Here is an 18,091-nt window from a genome sequence, read left to right as displayed (position 1 = left end):
CAGGCCGGTTGTATAGAATGCCTTAGAATTCTAGAGACTTCTCATGACTTGCCCCTCTTTCTTTTGAGGAAAAGGTATGTAAAATTGCTCTCCCCATTGAATTATGTCTACCTGGCAGAAATCCGTGCTAGAAGAGATAGAAAGACAACCATTCTGGACTCCTGCTAGAAATGAGTCAATGGAACAGGTCACTCTTGCTGCAGTTCAACACTGAAGTATGTAAGGTTTTTTTAAGGAAGGGATATCGAAGAGTGAGGAAGCAATGGCTTTCATTTCTACCATGTCTACTCTTGCATTAAGCCACTTCTGCAGTGCATGTGTAATTTGCTTTCACTTTACAGAATTAGCCAACAACTGGAATAACATAGGTTTCCCAAGAGTTTCTTCATTACCCAATTAAAAAAAGATATAAAAAAAATAAGTTATAAAATCCATGTTCTTTCAGACAGAGTATGACTCCCAAGATGAGCAATCCAACAACTGCTTTTTCCTGCACAAGTACTACAAAGAACATGTTGCTTGGACCATGTAAAAGATTCCCAGGCACTGGGAGAACACACATCCTAATAGACATGTCCAGATGTTACCAGTCTCTGTATGTATTCTGAAGATGAGCTTTTTCTCTTTATGTTCTTTGTGAAATTATGCAAAAAAACTACCAAAAAGTTACCGACACAGTTGCAAAGATGTAAGGTCATCTTAAGGAAAACAATTCTACTAGGATTTTCCTACCTATATGTTGATCAAGTCTTTTCTGATTCTTTTGCATATAGCAAATTGGAAAAGAAAAAATCAAAGAACAAACCGGTAGTCACTTCGTTATTGTGGATTATATGTGACTATGCAGGGGAACTTCAAAACAAAGAAGACTGGAAGCAATGAAATTACTTACATGCTGTTATCAATGAACGCTTGTAAACAATTAACTACACAAATGTCAATTTCCATTAGAGTTTAGTGAGGCTTCCCAACTACAATCAACCTTGCTGAAAAGAAGTGTGACAAAATTATTTAATTAAGTTTGTGATTTTGGCCAGACTATTTTGAAAGTATCTTGTAAACTCAGATTTTTACTTTGCCCAGCTACTTAAGAAATAGTGTAAATAAAGATTGGGAAACAAGTTTTCCTGCAAATTATAACTTGGTGTAATCCTCAAACTCTGCAGACACTTCTTTTGTCAATATTTCTTGAAAATTGGTCTGTATTGGTATTGGCAAATAATGGCTCAGGCAGAGGGGAGATTTGCCTTTATTTTTCACTTAGGACTACATATCATTAGGAAGTTAGTTCAGAGTATCAATTACTTTGCGTAACTTGAGGGACAGTTTCCCCCATCTTCTCCATGTTTTATATGCTTCCAATAAAAGAAGTAAATGAAGTTTCATTTTTTTTCTTCACCAGAGAAGAGCAGAGGGTACAGCATGCTCTCACAGGTCTTGTACGACACCTATATGCAGTTAAATTTGAGAGATTCAGCAACCAAAGCCAAATGAAATGTTTCAATATTAGTCCTAGTGACAAGTTTAGTCCTAGTTTTATCGTGGTTGAAACTCAACTTACTAGTCCTGGTTGCAGAAAAGTCACTTCCAGGTCTTTGGATCCAGACACTAACACAGCATGAATCAGAAAACATGAAAGAAAATAAAGTCACTTAGCACTGATTACTAAGCTATACTTATTTTAATTAACTTAAAAAGCACACCCACTGCTGAGCAGTAAGTCATGTGCTACCCTTAGTAAGAGGTAACAGAGAACAACCCCTGGGCAAAAAGATCATAAAGATTTATATTATGAAGAAATATACCTGATGGTGCTAAGGGGTACATGATGATGGTAGGAGACTTTCTTGTATATCTTAAGATGCACCCAAAATTTGCACATTTTTGATATCATACAGTCATAAAGATCTTCTGACATGTATCTGAGAACAGAAAAGCTGCTGTTTGACCAAGAGGAATTTTCTGTAAACTTAGAAGCATGCCTTGGTCCAGAGCCACTACCCATTGCCAAGCTCTGGAGATACTTTACTTTTTCTTAAAAAAAAAAAATCTGAGCTCTTCATGATTAGCATCATACGCTGGTATGGAGAGCTAGAAAAACGTTCTTGCTAACTGATCAGTTTGCTGTTTTCTTTCTCATGACCTGTATATAAGTATTATACAAAGATATACAAAGATCAGGATGTTATCAAATGTTCAAATGAAAGCTGAAGCCTGCATTAAAGGAATTCCCATTTATTAAAGCTGCAGCAGGTGGCTTTACAAGAGACTCTCGAAAATCATGAGCTCCCAAATATTGAGACTGAATGCAAAGCAAATGGGGCCAAGAGGGCGTGGCATTTCATCAACCTCAGAGGGACTGTGAGAAATCAAGCAGTAACAGGGAAATGCCATGGCCAGGAGATGACAATACCTTGTGGGGATGTTCTTACAAATACCAGTAGCAATACCTGGTGTTTTAAAAGACAATGGAAACTGTGCTTACACACAAGACAACTGTTACTTCATAATTCAGAGTATAGTACAGGTATGGACAGGAGGAGGTAGCTGATTAATTCAGGGATGAAGAAAATAAGCTTTGGGTAGGTGGGAGAAGAGTATGATGGATGCAGATGATGAGTGGTCAGCTGAAGGCATTAAAGACTGAAGGAGAGGGCAGAAGGAAATGGATATGGTTTCTTACCCTTCTACTCCTGGAGAAGTCAGATAAAGATCTTGCTTTCTAATCACCTAAGGGAAAAGCATCATTTCTAACTTCTGGATCATGCTGTTATTCTGGAAGCTCTGGAATCTGCACAGACATCTTCTTCACACAGCAATGGTAGGTTTTGCGCAAGAATTAAGGATTTTGACTTTGTTTGTTTTGTTGGTTTAGCATATGAAATCTAAATATAACAAATAGGTTAATTTAGAGGAGTTTTCCATCAACTAGTGTTAATGGATGATACTGTCAAAACTGTGTTTCATGTAAAGAATGGGTTTGTAGCTGACATCAGGCTTTTTCCAAAGACTGAAAAACTTGATTTGCAGATATAGTCTTTGTGAATATTTGAAGTTCACTGGTCATGGTTTTATTAACCTTCAGAGAGGGTATACGAAAAAGAGATATGAGCTATTAAAAAAGTGATAATAGAGAAAGTAAAAATTAGCTTGCATATTACTGAGCGGCTACAGTACATCACAAACTACAGCTAAATATTGGTTTGCTATACTGTGCTGTTGTAGGAGGAGGAATAGGCAAATAGGGCATACAAACAGGAACAGAGTGCAAGGCTTTGTAATTCTCTGGAATACTCAGCACTGCAAGATCTCACTCTTTTAGATCCTTGTGTATTACAGCAGTACCATGTTCACAGAATCATCTAGGTTGGAAGAGACCTCCAAGATCACCTAGTCCAATCTCTGACCTACACTAACAAGTCCTCCACTAAACCATATCACTAAGCTCTACATCTAAACATCTTTTAAAGACCTCCAGGGATAGTGACTCAACCGCTTCCCTGGGCAGTCCATTTCAATGCCTAACAACCCTTTCGGTAAAGAAGTTTCTTCTAACATCCAACCTAAACTGCCCCTGACACAACTTTAGCCCATTCCCCCTCGTCCTGTCACCAGGCATGTGGGAGAACAGACCTACTCCCACTTCGCTACAGCCTCCTTTAAGGTACCTGTAGAGAGCGATTAGGTCACCCCTGAGCCTCCTCTTTTCCAGACTGAACAAGCCCAGCTCCCTCAGCTGCTCCTCGTAAGACTTGTTCTCCAGACCCCTCACCAGCTTTGTTGCTCTTTTCTGGACTCACTTGAGCACCTCAATGTCCCTCTTGTAGCAAGGGGCCCAAAACTGAATGCAGTACTCGAGGTGCGGCCTCACCAAAGCCAAGTACTGGGGGACTATCACTTCCCTAAACCTGCTGCCCACACTGTTTCTTATGCAAGCTGGGATGTTGTTGGCCTTCTTGGCCACCTGAGCACACTGCTGGCTCATATTCAGCTGACTATCAACCAATACTCCCAGGTCCTTCTCAGCTAACCACTCCTCTCCCAGCCTGTAGCTCTGCTTGGGGTTATTGTGCCCCAGGTGCAGGACCCAGCACTTGGCCTCGTTGAACTTCAGACAGTTGGCCTCAGCCCATCGGTGCAGCCTATCCAGATCTTCCTGCAGAGCCTTCCTACCCTCAAGCAGATCGACACATGCACCTAACTTGGTGTCGTGTGTAAACTAAGGGTGCACTCGATCCCCTCATCCAGATCACTGATAAAGATACTAAAGAGAACTGGCCCCAGTACTGAGCCCTTGGGGACTCCACTAGTGACCAGCCTCCAACTGGATCTGTCTCTATTCACCACAACTCTTTGGGCCCAGCTATCCAGCCAGTTTTTAACCCAACAAAGTGTATGCCAGTCCAAGCCATGGGCAGACAGTTTCTTAAGGAGAATGCTGTGGGAAACGGTGTCAAAAGTCTTGCTGAAGTCAAAGTAGACCACATCCACAACCTTTCCCTCATCCACCAAACGTGTCACTTTGTCATAGAAGGAGATCAGGTTCATCAAGCAGGACCTGCCTTTCATAAACCCATGCTGACTGGGCCTGATCGCCTGGTTGCCCTGCAAGTGCTGTGCGATGACACTCAAGATAATCTGCTCCATGAGCTTCCCCAGCACTGAAGTCAAAAGACATAAGTCTTTCCTGAGACACCATCTCCCTGGGAAGGCATTGCTATTTTTTATCTAGACAGACACAACAAACATTAGCCTCTCCAGGGCACACCATGTACTAGCAAAACTGCCAAGTGAATTGTCACACTGCAAGAAATGGATGCTTACAACAGTGCTGGTTTGGTCAAGTTCATCGAGGTTGGACTCGATGATCTTGAGGTCTCTTCCAACCTAGAAATTCTGTGCTTCTGTGCTCTGGCTGGTTTGGCATATTATTGCAAACTCAGTTGTCCACAGGCAATGAGACAGGCCTTCCAAAAACCCGTCACAGCGTACAAATGTGTGTGCTGATTTGTATTTTGATTTGCCACTTGACTACTTAGGAATACTTGTGTAATTTTTCAGTGAGTTCTAGGGACTAGAAGTTAAAACAGAAGTATCAAAGCAAAAAGTCTGTTGAAATACCCTAACAAATGTTGCTGTATGAAAACAAGTCATAGGTGTCATGCCAAGAGTTATCTTAACAGTTGGCCTTTCTGAAACTTGAAGTCATGGTTCAGGTTTCGTAGCAGAAGCTTAAATATGTTCCAAGTTCCAGGAGAGTTTTCCCTACCTCTTTAGGAGACACTTACGTGGTTACAGAATATTTCTGCACTGTTGTCTTAGCTAGAGCTGCAACTCTGCTTATTCCTCTGCCTTTTGAACTCAGACACAACTCAGACACTACAAGGAAAAAAGAAAATTTACCTCATTATAAAGGAACCTGGATTGACAAAAAGCATCAGTTTTGGAAAAACGCAGCCCAAAAGAGACCTTAAGAATACATGGAAAATTGCTCAGCATGGGAGTAAAAGCTGTTAAGATGTAATTTTAGAAACCACAGCATTACCGCAGCTTTAGATACTCCTTTAAGTGCTGTAGCTTGTCTAGGGTGCTCTTTCTGTAACTGAAAGATGCTTTCATGTACAAGAGTGAAATGGATGGATTTCTATGACTTGTAGAAACTGGGTAGGGGTGTCAGTTCATTTCTTTCAGATTTTTTGGTATATTGATACTCAACTTTACTCTGTTCTCTTGACACATCACTTTTTTCAGCAATTATACATGCAGCCTGGAAATCATACATATGAATTTTGTATCCCTTTGGAGTCAGCAAAATTACACAAGCAGTAATTAAAAACACATTCTGGATTTCTAAATCGTAATGGAATTGTTAACTTTGTATATGTAGGTATTGTAGCTGTTTAAAAGATCTACCAGACATTACAGTGAGCTAATCAGCTCATGAAAGACTGGAAAACTACTGAGAATTTCCCACTTCTTTATAGTCTTGTGGGGCTAGACCTGATTTTTCTGCTTCAGAATCCTACCTAAACGTTTTCCTTGGACAAGCTTAATGTGTTCTAATTAACTACAACTAAACTACAGTGTCCTAGAGCAGGTTAGTCTCAGCTGCAGTGAATGACTGTGAATTAGATAATGGGAATGGCCTTTATAATGACTTTTGTGCTCCTTGCCATGAACATGGAGCAATGAAGGGAAGGTGTTTAACTGCAGCTGCTGAACGTTTCTTGCTCAAATTCACTAAGCTCTGCATCTGTAATGAGACGATTGTGAACACCTTGAGGCCACATACATTCTTCTAAAACAATGCGTAACTATGTCTAACTGACTGAAATTTCAAACCTTCCAATTGTATCAAGATTCACAAATTCTTCCCTTTACATTTTCAACCTCGTGTCTCTGTTTCATTCTGAGTGTATTTATGTGGTTCTGTAGAAGATTCTTGGTTCATGAACTAGAGTCACAAAGGGTTTCAAGGCCAAGAAAACTGCCCCCATAAAATGCTTTATTATGCAAGGGCTCTAAGCTGGAAAACAAACAAACAAAAAAACATGCCATCCTACATTCAACTGTACAAGATTTGTGCTTTTTTGTTGTTGTTTGTGGATCGAAACTAAGTATGTAATAGAAAATCATGGTGTTTTAGTGGTGTGGAACCTAACAATGTCTCTGTTAGGAATGCACTGCAATGAAGGGCATGATTTTGATTGTTGGCTTCTTAAAAGGCATCTCTAAAGTCAGAAGTTCTTTTTATAAAGAACTAAAGGCATAAATAGACATGTTTAAAAACAGCTCACTGTGCAGTTCTTTGCAAGAGAAGAGATGCTTGATCTGTGTCTATAAAAATAATAAAAATAAAAATCTTATTTTCATTTTTAAGAGAACATTACTAGCAATCTTCTATAGACTTTACTTCTTTAGAATGTTTGGAACATTCTCTTACTGTGTAATTATAACCGTGAAGAGTCAAATGTTCCTATTAAAGTCTAGCTAAAAATCATACCACCTTTCATATTATCCGATTGGTGGGACATAAATATTTTAAAAGAGCAAGAAATAGAGAAAACAATGGGGTGCCTATCCATAAATACTGCTGTAACAACCATCTTGTGTAACGAGTGCCTGTAAGATCTTTGCCTTAGAGCAGTCACCAGCAGACCAGGGCAGATGCAGATTTACAACGATTTTATTTACTATTCATTTTTTGCAAAGTAATAGAATTGAAAAGTTTCTGGAAAAGCATGTGGTTTGACAAAAAAAATGAAGATTTACGAAACCGTCATTCAATACCAAGGAAAAAAGGTAATGGGCAGGAGAAGTTACACAGAAGCATTTTATCTTCATATTTTCTCCTTGGGCAGCCTAGATGGGATTAAAAAAAATAATAATATTATTTTGCAAAGCAGTAGCATTCTAGTAGCACTTCAACCTTCCATATGCTGTATGATTGTAGTTGGTTGACTACCCATTGAGAAAGCCAACATATGGTGGCTAAAGGGCAGCTAGATGCTCTTTTTGAGTTGAAGTTAAATGGGTAGAAAGATGGGGAGACAGGGATGGGATTACCTGTTTTTATATAAATGTTATTTCTTTTACCTACCGTGTCTTAAGCACCAATTCCTAATGTGGCTCTGCTCTGGACTATGAGATTAGCACCCTAGAAAAAGGAATTCAAACAGTTGTGAAAGAGAAACAAAGGGAACACAGTATGCAGTGCTTGTGCAAGAACTTCTATGAACTTCAACTTGTGTCTGTGTTATGGCTCAAAGGATAATTCTAATGGTACTTTCTAAGTTTAGGAGCTGTGTGTTCTTGTGTGCTGGGTATCTTTCAATTTTGCGAACATTTAGAGTGAATTACAGACAGAATAATTCCTTCTAAGGTCTTCCTAATATATGTACCTATGCGATACTTTGGTTATAAATAATAAATAATTTTTTTTTTAAAAAAAGGATTCACTCAATAATGCAGATCCATTAATGCTTCACATGATAAAGAGATTGCTCTTTGGAAACTGACATTTCTACACCTTTCCTAGTGGCTGGTTTCCTAGTGAGTTCCCTGTTTCCTGTATGCTTATTTTTATTTTTAAAGGAGCTAGGAAATACCTCTTCGCCAAAGCATGTCTCGATATCTGACTGCTTGCAGCACTTGTCTACCATGGCAGTGAACCCATCAGCAATTGTCTTTATTTGTTCTTCTGTCATCTGGGGCTTGCGTTTAATGAGGTTGACGAGCAATCTGAAAACAAAGCACCAAGCCATAGTTAACGCTACCTGTTGTCATTTGTTTTGCCAATGCATAATATGTCATTCTATGCAGATACAGTTCATTTAAGAGGCTTTTTGTCATGCGTTAGAGGTCTTTGCCAAACTCCCTGTCTACCACCATCACTTGCTGGGTTTTTGTTATCCTGATTATTGGTGTGAAAGAACTTAGTGAAATGATCTGTATGCTGCGTTAACTGAGTAAATCCTAAGACTTGCACTGTCTGAGGCAGTATATGAAACTGGTCACGTTTAGTTAAGACATTAATTTCATTTGAAGAAAGTAACTTATTGTGCCTCTTCCTAACTATGTGATGTAACATGCTGACAAGCTCAGTACAAATACATAGTTCCATCTGGTTTTCTCTGTCAGCAGTGAAGTCCCAGTCAGACAACAGATCAGGGTTTTTGTTAGCTTACTTCTGTCCCTGCTCAAGTGTTACGTTTTTGAGTTTATTCTCCAAGGAATTTCATTTAGCTTACTTCATCTGGCCTGTTGCCCGTTCTTCAGCAGGAGCACTGCACAATTTTTCATCGAAGTTGAACACCTCAGGATCAAATGGTGGAGGAACATATTTGGTATCTACTCCCATGGCACTGAAACATGGTCTCCTGTAAGCGTAGGAGTCACTGCAGCAGTGTGAAACATTGTCATTTATAGGTGAGGTCTCCTGTCTCCTGCACATATCCTGAATCACCATGCTCAGCTGGTGAGAGATAGATGGAAAAAAGTACAAACATGAGTTAAACCTTCTACAATAACAGAAGAAATGTGTGATGTTTGTGTCACTATAGCATAGCTGAAAGTGGAAGCTATCCAACCTAATCAGCTGCTCAGAAATGGCAGTTTTAGAATTTAAAATGAATGTGTGTTCCTGGAGTCAGATGTTTTTTAATCTGCTGATGGTATGACCATTAGACTATAACCAATAAGAACGGTTTTCTTTTAAGAGGCTCTTTTTCTAAACACAAGCTCCTAAAGACTCAATCATCTGACTTTTGCTTTCTGAAGGAGAGCAAAGCTGAGTTACAATTTTCACAAGCTGCCATCTGAGAGAGCTATTTAGGTCCTCATGTTCATTAAAAATGAATGGACTTCCAAGTCTGTTACGTTGCTAATTAGCTTGAGGGCTATGAAAAATCAGTGTTAGTTTACTATCCCACCAGATTTCCATGTTTTTGAGAACAGAAGAAATCTCTCAGAGGAATAAAAAGAATAAACAAATGTACTCACATAACCCTCAGAACAAGGTAGGCGTCTGTCTTCAGGAAGCTTGCAGCACTTGGTACCAACGCCTGTCATTTTCTTTCCAATTTCAAGCAAGGTCTCAGTTGATACCTGAGGCATTTTCTTAGTGTAGCGGATCAGCAATCTGAAAAAATTGCATTAAAAATGACTGCTCACTTTTGAAGAATTCTCTGCTTAACTACACTAGTGAACTGAAAATAGAAGTCAAGTTCAAATGCATATTCCCAAAGCTGCCAGAATCATCATTTATGCTGGAGAATACTTATCAGAAAGTACTTACGCCTTGAGGAAGTCTGCCTCGCCATGGGTAGTGAGAAGATCACAGTTTGTCTTTACAACATCCTGAGTTTCTTTGATATGTTCATTCAGTTGATCTTGCTGCAAACAAGTTAAAATTTATCAGTAACAGAGCAGGACATTCTGGTCATGATCATGCAAATATACCTTATGGTCTCTTCTAAATCTTACTAGCTCTAAGATATCCATTTTGAAAGGCCAACTGTTTGCTTCTAGCCTAGCTGGAGTAAAGGGGACTTGATTCATAAATGAGCATTCAGTTCTAACAGAAATTCAGTAAAAAAAAAGCTGAGATGATTTCATATCTTTATCATGGGCTTTGCACTGCTTCATGTCCCATCAGAATATTAACTTCTTCTGGGATTAGTCTCTCAAAATGCTTTTTGTCTGCTCCTCAACTGAATTGCTTCATGATTGGTACCAACCAAGCATTCTAGTCACAAGTAAACAAAGCATTGCACCTACAGCATTTGCATAGCACTCAGCAGGGTTGTCAGTTTTGCAGCACTTTTCCAGGAGTGTTTCATATCCTTTAGCAATTCTCAGAATCAGCTGAGTGGAGAACTCAGGGTGTCTTCGTGAGTATTCATAAACAAACCTGAAAGACACACAAGCTGACAGCATTAGAGCTCCTGAATAACATGCTGCTTTCCTCATGCACCACACAGTAATTGACAGTGACAGTCCCTCAGATGAGATCAAGTAAGGTGGACAGTAAGTTTGAAATGTTCCCTGCTTCTTTTAGTAAAATGTTTTGGGTTTTGGCCATTCTTCTGACTGCCAACAGGGCAAATTTAAGAGGAACAAAATAGTTTCCCCAGGACAGAATGCTTCTCAAGCAGACAATGTATGTGGACCAGCACCAAAATAAATAAATAAAGGCAATGACAAATTCAGCTTTGATAATAGCCACAAAGTGTGAATGAGAAACTAGGCCTGAAGTTACATCTGCCACATTGGACTTCTATGTGGTCCTCTCTTTCCTCCATACACACTTGAAATATCCAAGAGGATTTATTTTTTTTTTTTTCCAGTGATACAAAAGGCCATAGCCCAGAAACAAAAGCAGAGCATTTACAGGACAAGCACACGTACTATTTGTACTACTTACTCTGACATGAATGCATCATGGCCTGCCTCAAAGCTTTTACAGACTTCCTTATCTTGGATGTATTTTTCAACTAGTGAAGGAAGATCTGCAGGTTTTTCATCAAATTCTGCTTCCATAATGCACTGGCTTCGTTCCACAATGGGCTTCTCACAGCAGTCTTTGATTTTACTTGAGAAAGACTCATGTTTAGAGCACATGTAGTTCACAAGCTCTGCCTGTAAAATTAAAATAAAGCTTCAGATAAGCTATGAAATAATAATTTAAAGATAGATCAATTCAACTCTTTTCTCTGTTTCAGACTTTTTTTTTTTTTTTATTCAGGTTACTTATTTACTTAGCGATTTCCTAAAGAAATGCTGTCTCCATACAAAAGGAAATAATCAGAGGTACTGGCATTTCCTGCACGTGTTAAGCAAGATGTTCACAGGCATGGGGGAGAATCAGCTTCCCTCCCTGATCTTGGAATCTTTGAGGAGACAAACTCTGGAAAGGCAGTTAAAACCACTGAGACTGTCACAAGGATGCCTGATTAATCTTTTCAGTCCTGTCACATGTCCAGCTCTGATAGAAAACAAAACATTAAAAACCGTAGTTTTATGAAGCCAAACCAGCACACCAGCTGCTTATAAGTATAAGAAGTATGTCTAAGTTCCAGCTGGGCAGGCAATATTTAAATACGGTTATTATTGCAGTTTTGCAAATCCTCCCATGCAAGCTGTCCTTTAGAATTAATTGGGACTACAGAAAAACTGGATTAATAGTGATTAAAATCACACAGCAGGATTGCAAAGAATTTCTTTCTGCCTCCACTTTCTTTTTCTTTGTTTACAAATGACTTAAATTGATCAAATGCCATCAAACAATCCCCCTCCCAGATGAACATTTTGATTTTGACCGCATACACACACTATATGTGTGTGTATATACATATGTATATATACATGTATGTGTATATATATGTGTGTGTGTGTGTGTGTGTGTATCAATAAAAACTCCTTGCCATCATGATCATGGTCCAAAACCTAGTTCCGGTAACAGTCAGCTGAGCTGACTGTAAGTTTTGAGTGGCTGAGAAACCTTCCAGCAGTGTTGAATAGAAGTTCCTAGGACTGTGAACTTCAGCAGGTATTCATGCTACTGAAATTTTTAATTTCCTACTGTTTTTCATGTATGTAAACATTTTTAAAGAATATTTAGCTTACCCTGTCATCCATGCACTCCACCATGTCCCCTTCACAGCACTCTTTGTAGACATCCTTAACATCATGGATAAGTTTTGAGATTTCTGCAAATGAAGCCTTGGGATATTTTTGACTCAGGAAAGCAAGTTTACTGGACAGAGAATAAGAAAAATACACTTGATTCAAAGCTCCATATGGAACAGAAAACTTGCAAATCACTAACACTTATGCTATACATCACTGATGACATTCATTCTTCTCACCTAACTTAAGGCTAAAAAAAAAGGCATTGACACCTGTACCTGCAATCCAATTCTCCTTTAAAATGAACGATAAGAAAGAAGTTTGGATTTTCTGATCTGAGGTGTACACATAAGAATCACACCCTAGAATTCCCTCTCTCAAATGACTGTAAAGTATCTCTGTATTAGCACAGACACAGTACAGGAATCAGAACAGGGCACAACTTTGGAAAACACATAGATTAAACACATTGGAATCTGGTTCTAGTGATCTCTCTCAGGTCTCTATATCTTGTGTATTGGTTCAAGGGATGGCTTCATTTCTTTGTGACTCACATGGATGATCTTTTTACTACTACTCACTATCCACTTGGAATACACAGGTTCCCCTCTGCATCCAGTCTTTATGCTGAAACCTGACCAGAACTAAATTCTACACTTGAAAAAATAGGCTGAGAGATCACTGCAGGTGTAGTCCAGAAAGACTGACCTACTAATCTCTATTGTGTTGGACAGTGTTCCTCAGCCAAAGTTACACTGGGAAGTACCGTGAGTACAGTTATCAAACTCAGCATATAGAAGTGAATTATGTGTGTTGATATTTTCCTCATGAGTAGTTGCAGGTTTAAGCCAACAAGCCTACTTTTTATAAAACACTGATTGGAACTTACTCTGCTTGGAAAATTCTATCTCCAAACTTCTTGAGGATTCCACAAGAATACTGCTGCTTCACACTTATTTTCTTGACTTTTTCTCTTATGGCAGTTTCCTGTAGTAATAGGATGCACATTGTCACATTAAGCTAATTACATTTAACGGACTGAGCAGAAGGCAAATCTGAAAATCCCACTTCAGAAACAGTACAGGTTCTTGTCCAGTTAGCACTGATGTAAAGCCAAGCAAACTGAGAATTCCTTAGGCAGCCCTAAATCAGTTCCCAGTCCAGCATCTAACTTCTAGCCTACACACTATGCCTTATGGCATAGTGCAATTCACCTAATGATAAGCTGCTCTTATAACCAAATATTCAATTTCATTTAAACTCTGTGGCCCCAAAAGAGCGTAAGTTCTCTTCTAAAGCACCACAATGATCACACGGAAGTCATTGGAACTAAGTTTGGAGACAGAGAGAGAACTTGGCTCATGCCAAATAATCTTGAAAGTTAACTTAAAATCTATGGTTCTATGTGGAAGTCATCTGATAGTGATCAAAGTCCTAGCACATGATTAATCTTGACCCTTCTTTACAAGTTCTTCATACAAAGAATTACATAGCCAGGAGTATTCCACCCACTTCTCACTCTTTCTCCTCCCTTTGCTCATGCAACGAACTGGGGAGGAATAGGAGAGACCTCTCATGCACCTATCTGTTGGGTGTGGAAATTGAATGTTAGGGTGCCAAAAAAGATCTGTCTTCCCCTAGAGCCTCTTTGGTAGCATATCTTCTGGCTATGGTTCACCTTTATGTTGCAGACCAGCTACAGCGTTTTCAAGCAAAGTGAAAGATTTGCTTTACCTTGCCATCCAAGCAAGCACCGACATCACTCTCTTTACAACAGCTCTTAAGTGCGTGTTCATAATCAGCAGCCACACCAAGGATTGTAGGGGCATACAAGAAGGGGTTTCTTCTTGCAACAGAATAGATGAAACTATAAGAAAAAGGAAAACATAAGTTACATATTTCAATGACAACAGCAAATGGCCTCAAATGCCTTAAGGCTTTGCATTATGATTTTGCATTGTGAAATATTTGAAAATTCTGAGTGTGAAAAACTAATCTGTGGCCATTTTCCCAGGATTTTATTGACATTTTTTATTCTCTTTATTGTTACCTTTCTTCATATCCTTTCTGGTTAGAATGGGGTTAGTGGAGAGCTGGAGTAAGTAAATTACTACATTAATGTTGGAAAAACTGTGTTTTTTCTAATAAATTTTTTTTTGCAAAATGTCCCCAAAGATTTACAAAATGTGATCATTTAAGGCCCATTTTGAATGGAAAAGCCTGCTCCAGCATGGAATGAAAAGAATTTGATGAGAGCTTTGGATATTTAATCATTAAGCAGCTGTTTTATACATGCAGATAATTGATTGCATGCTTACAGCCTCTTCAAATGTCCTTACACACTCACTATGCCTTGGGGTTCGCTCAATTAAATATTTAAACAGTACAAAATTGCCATTTTTCTTACTGTCCCAGAAATGACACTCTGTTGTCCTCGTATTCCTTGCATATAACATCAGAAGCTGGTCTTTGGTACGGCTGAACGAAGTCTGGTTGGGGAATTTTAAATGACAGGAAACACTCATTTCTTTCAGGATCAGATTTAGCACAGCAGTCAGCCATTGCACCGTATGAGTCACGGAGTTTTTCTACTTGGCAGATTTCATCCAGGAAAATGGAGGGCTATAAGGGACACGATGAGTTAAAATTATTGTTAGAAAGATACTGTTGTATAGGTAGTGTAATGTACTTTCTATCTATCTGTAAGAGAAAGCCCAAACTCAAAAGTAAGTAAAATTTTACCAGGGAAGATTTAGACCATAAATCAGAATAATCCATTGCTTTCAACACAATTTCATAGTTTTATTTTATGTCGTCCAATATCAAAAATTACAATGCCCTACTAAAAAAAAAATTATAAGTTAAAATACTCCATGCCAGTCAGTGGTCTCCTTTTACTTGTAATCTGACTAAAGTGAATTCTCAGATGAATTGAAGCAGGATTTGGTGTTCTATTTGATGATCAGCTTGGGAAGCCTTTAGGGAGAACTAATATAGTCATGTAATTTGGTTTGAATGTGAGAACTGGCAAGAACACAAGCACCTAAATTTCTCAGGGGCCTGGCTGAACCTGCTAGGCATCCAGGGATCTTATGTACCTGTAAACATCTTAGGATACCTGATCTGAGCAGGTTGTTGTTGTTGTTTGTTTGTTTTTTAACTTTTTACCTTGAATTATGACAGGTATCTTTTTCAAGTCACCCCGTATGAAAACCCACGCACTATGGCTGCTTAAATTCCTACAGTTAGACCTGTATTTTGCAGACAGGGTACTTGTACTAATGGTAACATTTATTTATGGACAACACTATACTTAATGTACTGAAGTCTGCTTTTGGGGCTCCAGTATATAACTCCACCCATCATTGTGGCACTTCTGAAAGGCAAAGTTTCAGAACCTGACAAAAACAAGTTCTCTGTTTCAACATAAAAATCTGAACCTTGACTGATGACAAGTATAAATCCTCAGTGAGGATGATTCTGGTAGCTGCATAGAATGAGAAGAAACATAATACCAAAGGATTTGCTACCTACCAGTGATTTTGAGCACTCGGGAGCATCTTCATTGGCCACACACTTTTGTGCCAGATCTACAACATCCTTCACAAGCTTAGACAGTCCATCATAAGAACACCTCTGGAGATACTGGGCAAATGTGATCATGGCACTGAAACAGAAAGCAAATTTTGCTATATGGAGATAAGGAACACAAGATTCAAAATTACTTGTTCAAACAATATGCACAAATACTTAAATAGAGTAATACAAAGATCATTAATACTGGATCCCATATTCTTGCTCTTCTCACCTCCTTAAATGAAAGACTAGAATTAACATGGAAAAGATTGATTTGAATTTTCTGCCACTTTAACCAGTACATTCCTAACTACCATAAACTAAGCTGCTTTTGCCATTGTTACAGATGATGGTCTTCACAGTGTCTTCTTCCAGAAATAATTATGTTCTTATAAGGGCCTTCTGCCATTCCCAAAACCCATTTCAAAAGGAAATCATTGAATTGTCTCAGAAAACTTGCTAGAAGGTTGTGGGTTTTTTTGGTAATGTCTTAGTCCAGAATAACTTCTCTCCACCCAAAGGTTATCAAAACTGTATTATTTACATGTATTTTCTTTTCACATGAGGAACACAGGTTTCCTCATAATGCAAGGAGTTGTACTCTCAGAGAGCAAGAAAGTCATCATGACTTTTGCAGCTCTTATAGCACCTGTAAGCTTTGCATACTAACAGTAAGAAGGCTAATTCAATGCAATGGTTTGATGAGACCCATGCACCCTTCATGAGCTCATACAGTGTTTAAGTTTCCCTTTTTAATTCAATATCAATAGAGATGGAAAACAATCAGAACATGTAAGCAGAACATTTACTTACACTGCTTTAAATGTCTCCTCCTTCAAATCATTGTAGCGGTGGGCAATCTCACTCTTGTGATCTATGGGAAAAAAAATAAAAGAACAGTGATGTTCATTTGCTGTGCTAGACCCCCTTGAAGAATACATTCTGGGCACCTCAGGCCAGATTTCAGAAGTGTGCATCATTAAACCAGCTCTTGCACATATCATTATTTTGGAACAGACCAAGCTAATGCTGAGTGCTTCCCATCTTTGGGTACACCATCCTGTGTAATCTGCACAGCTATTCCAGGTATGTCATTCTAAAGGTTTCTTCAGGCCATCTAGAATTCTTTGTTGTCTTAGATGACCATTTGTCTGCAAATACTTAATTCTTATGCATGCCTATCTTTCTGAAGGCACTCAAGTGTGTATTTTTTTTTTATTTTAATATAATATTCACCTTTGTAATTATATTCAAAATGACTGCTGTGACTTCCTATTAGTGGTTAGCACATGCACTTTACATAACCAACATGATCATATCTAATCTACAAATAAAGAAATGCAGCTGCAGTTTGATTAGACTAAGCATTCGTAGATTTTTCTTTCTTCAAAGACAAAATTATGAACTGGGCAGACATGTATGATTTTTTCACTGAATGCATACCATCTGAGCTCATCACGAGCAGGAAAACAGATGAGACCCTTCACTTGGTCCTGATAGTAATAAACCTAGATTGTGGTTATAGCTTGTTTGTGGTAAGAAGACTCCCACAAGATTTTCCAAACAGATACTGAGGCAGGTGGCCACAGTAACGATCAACATCTGTTCATGTAATTCATTCATGGTACAAAGTGACACGTCACCAAACCTACTTGCTCAGTTAAGTGATTGTCTGGAGTATTCTACCCATCTCCTCAAGATTTCTTAATTCAGTTTCTTTTCAAGTCAATCGCTCAATCGCTTTTTTTTTTTTTTTTTTTTTTTTTTTTTTCCCCCTCTTTGGATCAGGCTTACGAGATTTGTTCACGAAATTGCATTGCAGTCATTAAGTCAATATAGCAAAGACGATAAGGGCAATTAATTAATCCCTTCTTACCTGCATCTCGAGCAACTCTTTGCAGATTCCTGGATGTTGCTGAACTAAAGAGGAAAATAAATGAAATTAATGTTACCCACTTCATGGTTGCAGATTATGATGTGGGCTAAATTATTCAGAAATGCTAGGAAGATTGAAGGGAAAGCATTTTCTTATATACCTCTTTACTACCTGTTTCTGTAAAATATTAACCATAGAGCTGGCATTTGGAGATTTCCATTTGGTCTGAAGAAGATTTCAAAACTTGCAATGTCCTTGCCAAAAATGAATTTGATATTATTTGTTCGTTATGTTTTACACTGGACCTTTTTGTCCTGAAAAGGTTGAACCTTCCAGCATCCAAACAGATAAAGTTTTGCGTAAATTTCCTTATCAAATTACAAACAAGGAGTTCAAGGCATCAGATCAAAATGTCATCGTCTAATCCTATAGCCGTGCTTCTTCTTTGCTACTATTTGCTCAAAAGTGCAGCAAGTTGGTACTGTACAGTAATAATTCACCTAGATAGGA

At 38.5% G+C, this 18,091-nt stretch overlaps 1 protein-coding gene across 1 annotated transcript; it reads right to left on the bottom strand.

The window, feature by feature from the left end:
• Window positions 1–7,168: 7,168 nt before the first annotated feature.
• Window positions 7,169–17,721, bottom strand: ALB (albumin). Its single transcript, XM_084517875.1, has 15 exons — window positions 17,582–17,721; window positions 16,519–16,579; window positions 15,664–15,796; window positions 14,537–14,751; window positions 13,864–13,996; window positions 13,019–13,116; window positions 12,127–12,256; window positions 10,925–11,139; window positions 10,279–10,411; window positions 9,797–9,894; window positions 9,502–9,640; window positions 8,751–8,974; window positions 8,109–8,241; window positions 7,601–7,657; window positions 7,169–7,362 (listed from the first exon to the last, which is right to left on the bottom strand). Exons 1-14 carry the CDS (start codon window positions 17,664–17,666, stop codon window positions 7,607–7,609), a joined length of 1,848 nt encoding a protein of 615 aa, XP_084374001.1. The 5' UTR covers window positions 17,667–17,721; the 3' UTR covers window positions 7,169–7,362; window positions 7,601–7,606.
• Window positions 17,722–18,091: the final 370 nt, after the last annotated feature.

Source organism: Aythya ferina (genome assembly GCF_964211825.1).
Source record: "Aythya ferina genome assembly, chromosome: 4".
In the NCBI taxonomy this organism is placed as follows: Eukaryota; Metazoa; Chordata; class Aves; order Anseriformes; family Anatidae; genus Aythya; species Aythya ferina.
The sequence above is the reverse complement of the archived record's forward strand: the minus strand, read 5'-3'. Positions and strand labels throughout refer to the sequence as shown.

What these genes read in the sequence shown, in the direction of transcription:
- ALB (XM_084517875.1), bottom strand. Translation starts at nt 17,666, where the DNA reads ATGAAGTGGGTAACATTAATTTCATTTATTTTCCTCTTTAGTTCAGCA. An exon ending in CATGATGCATTCATGTCAGA is followed by an intron (nt 10,412 to 10,924) that starts GTAAGTAGTACA and finishes TGTGTCTTTCAG; the next exon opens with GTTTGTTTATGAATACTCAC. An exon ending in CGGGCAACAGGCCAGATGAA is followed by an intron (nt 8,242 to 8,750) that starts GTAAGCTAAATG and finishes CTTTGTTTTCAG; the next exon opens with ATTGCTCGTCAACCTCATTA.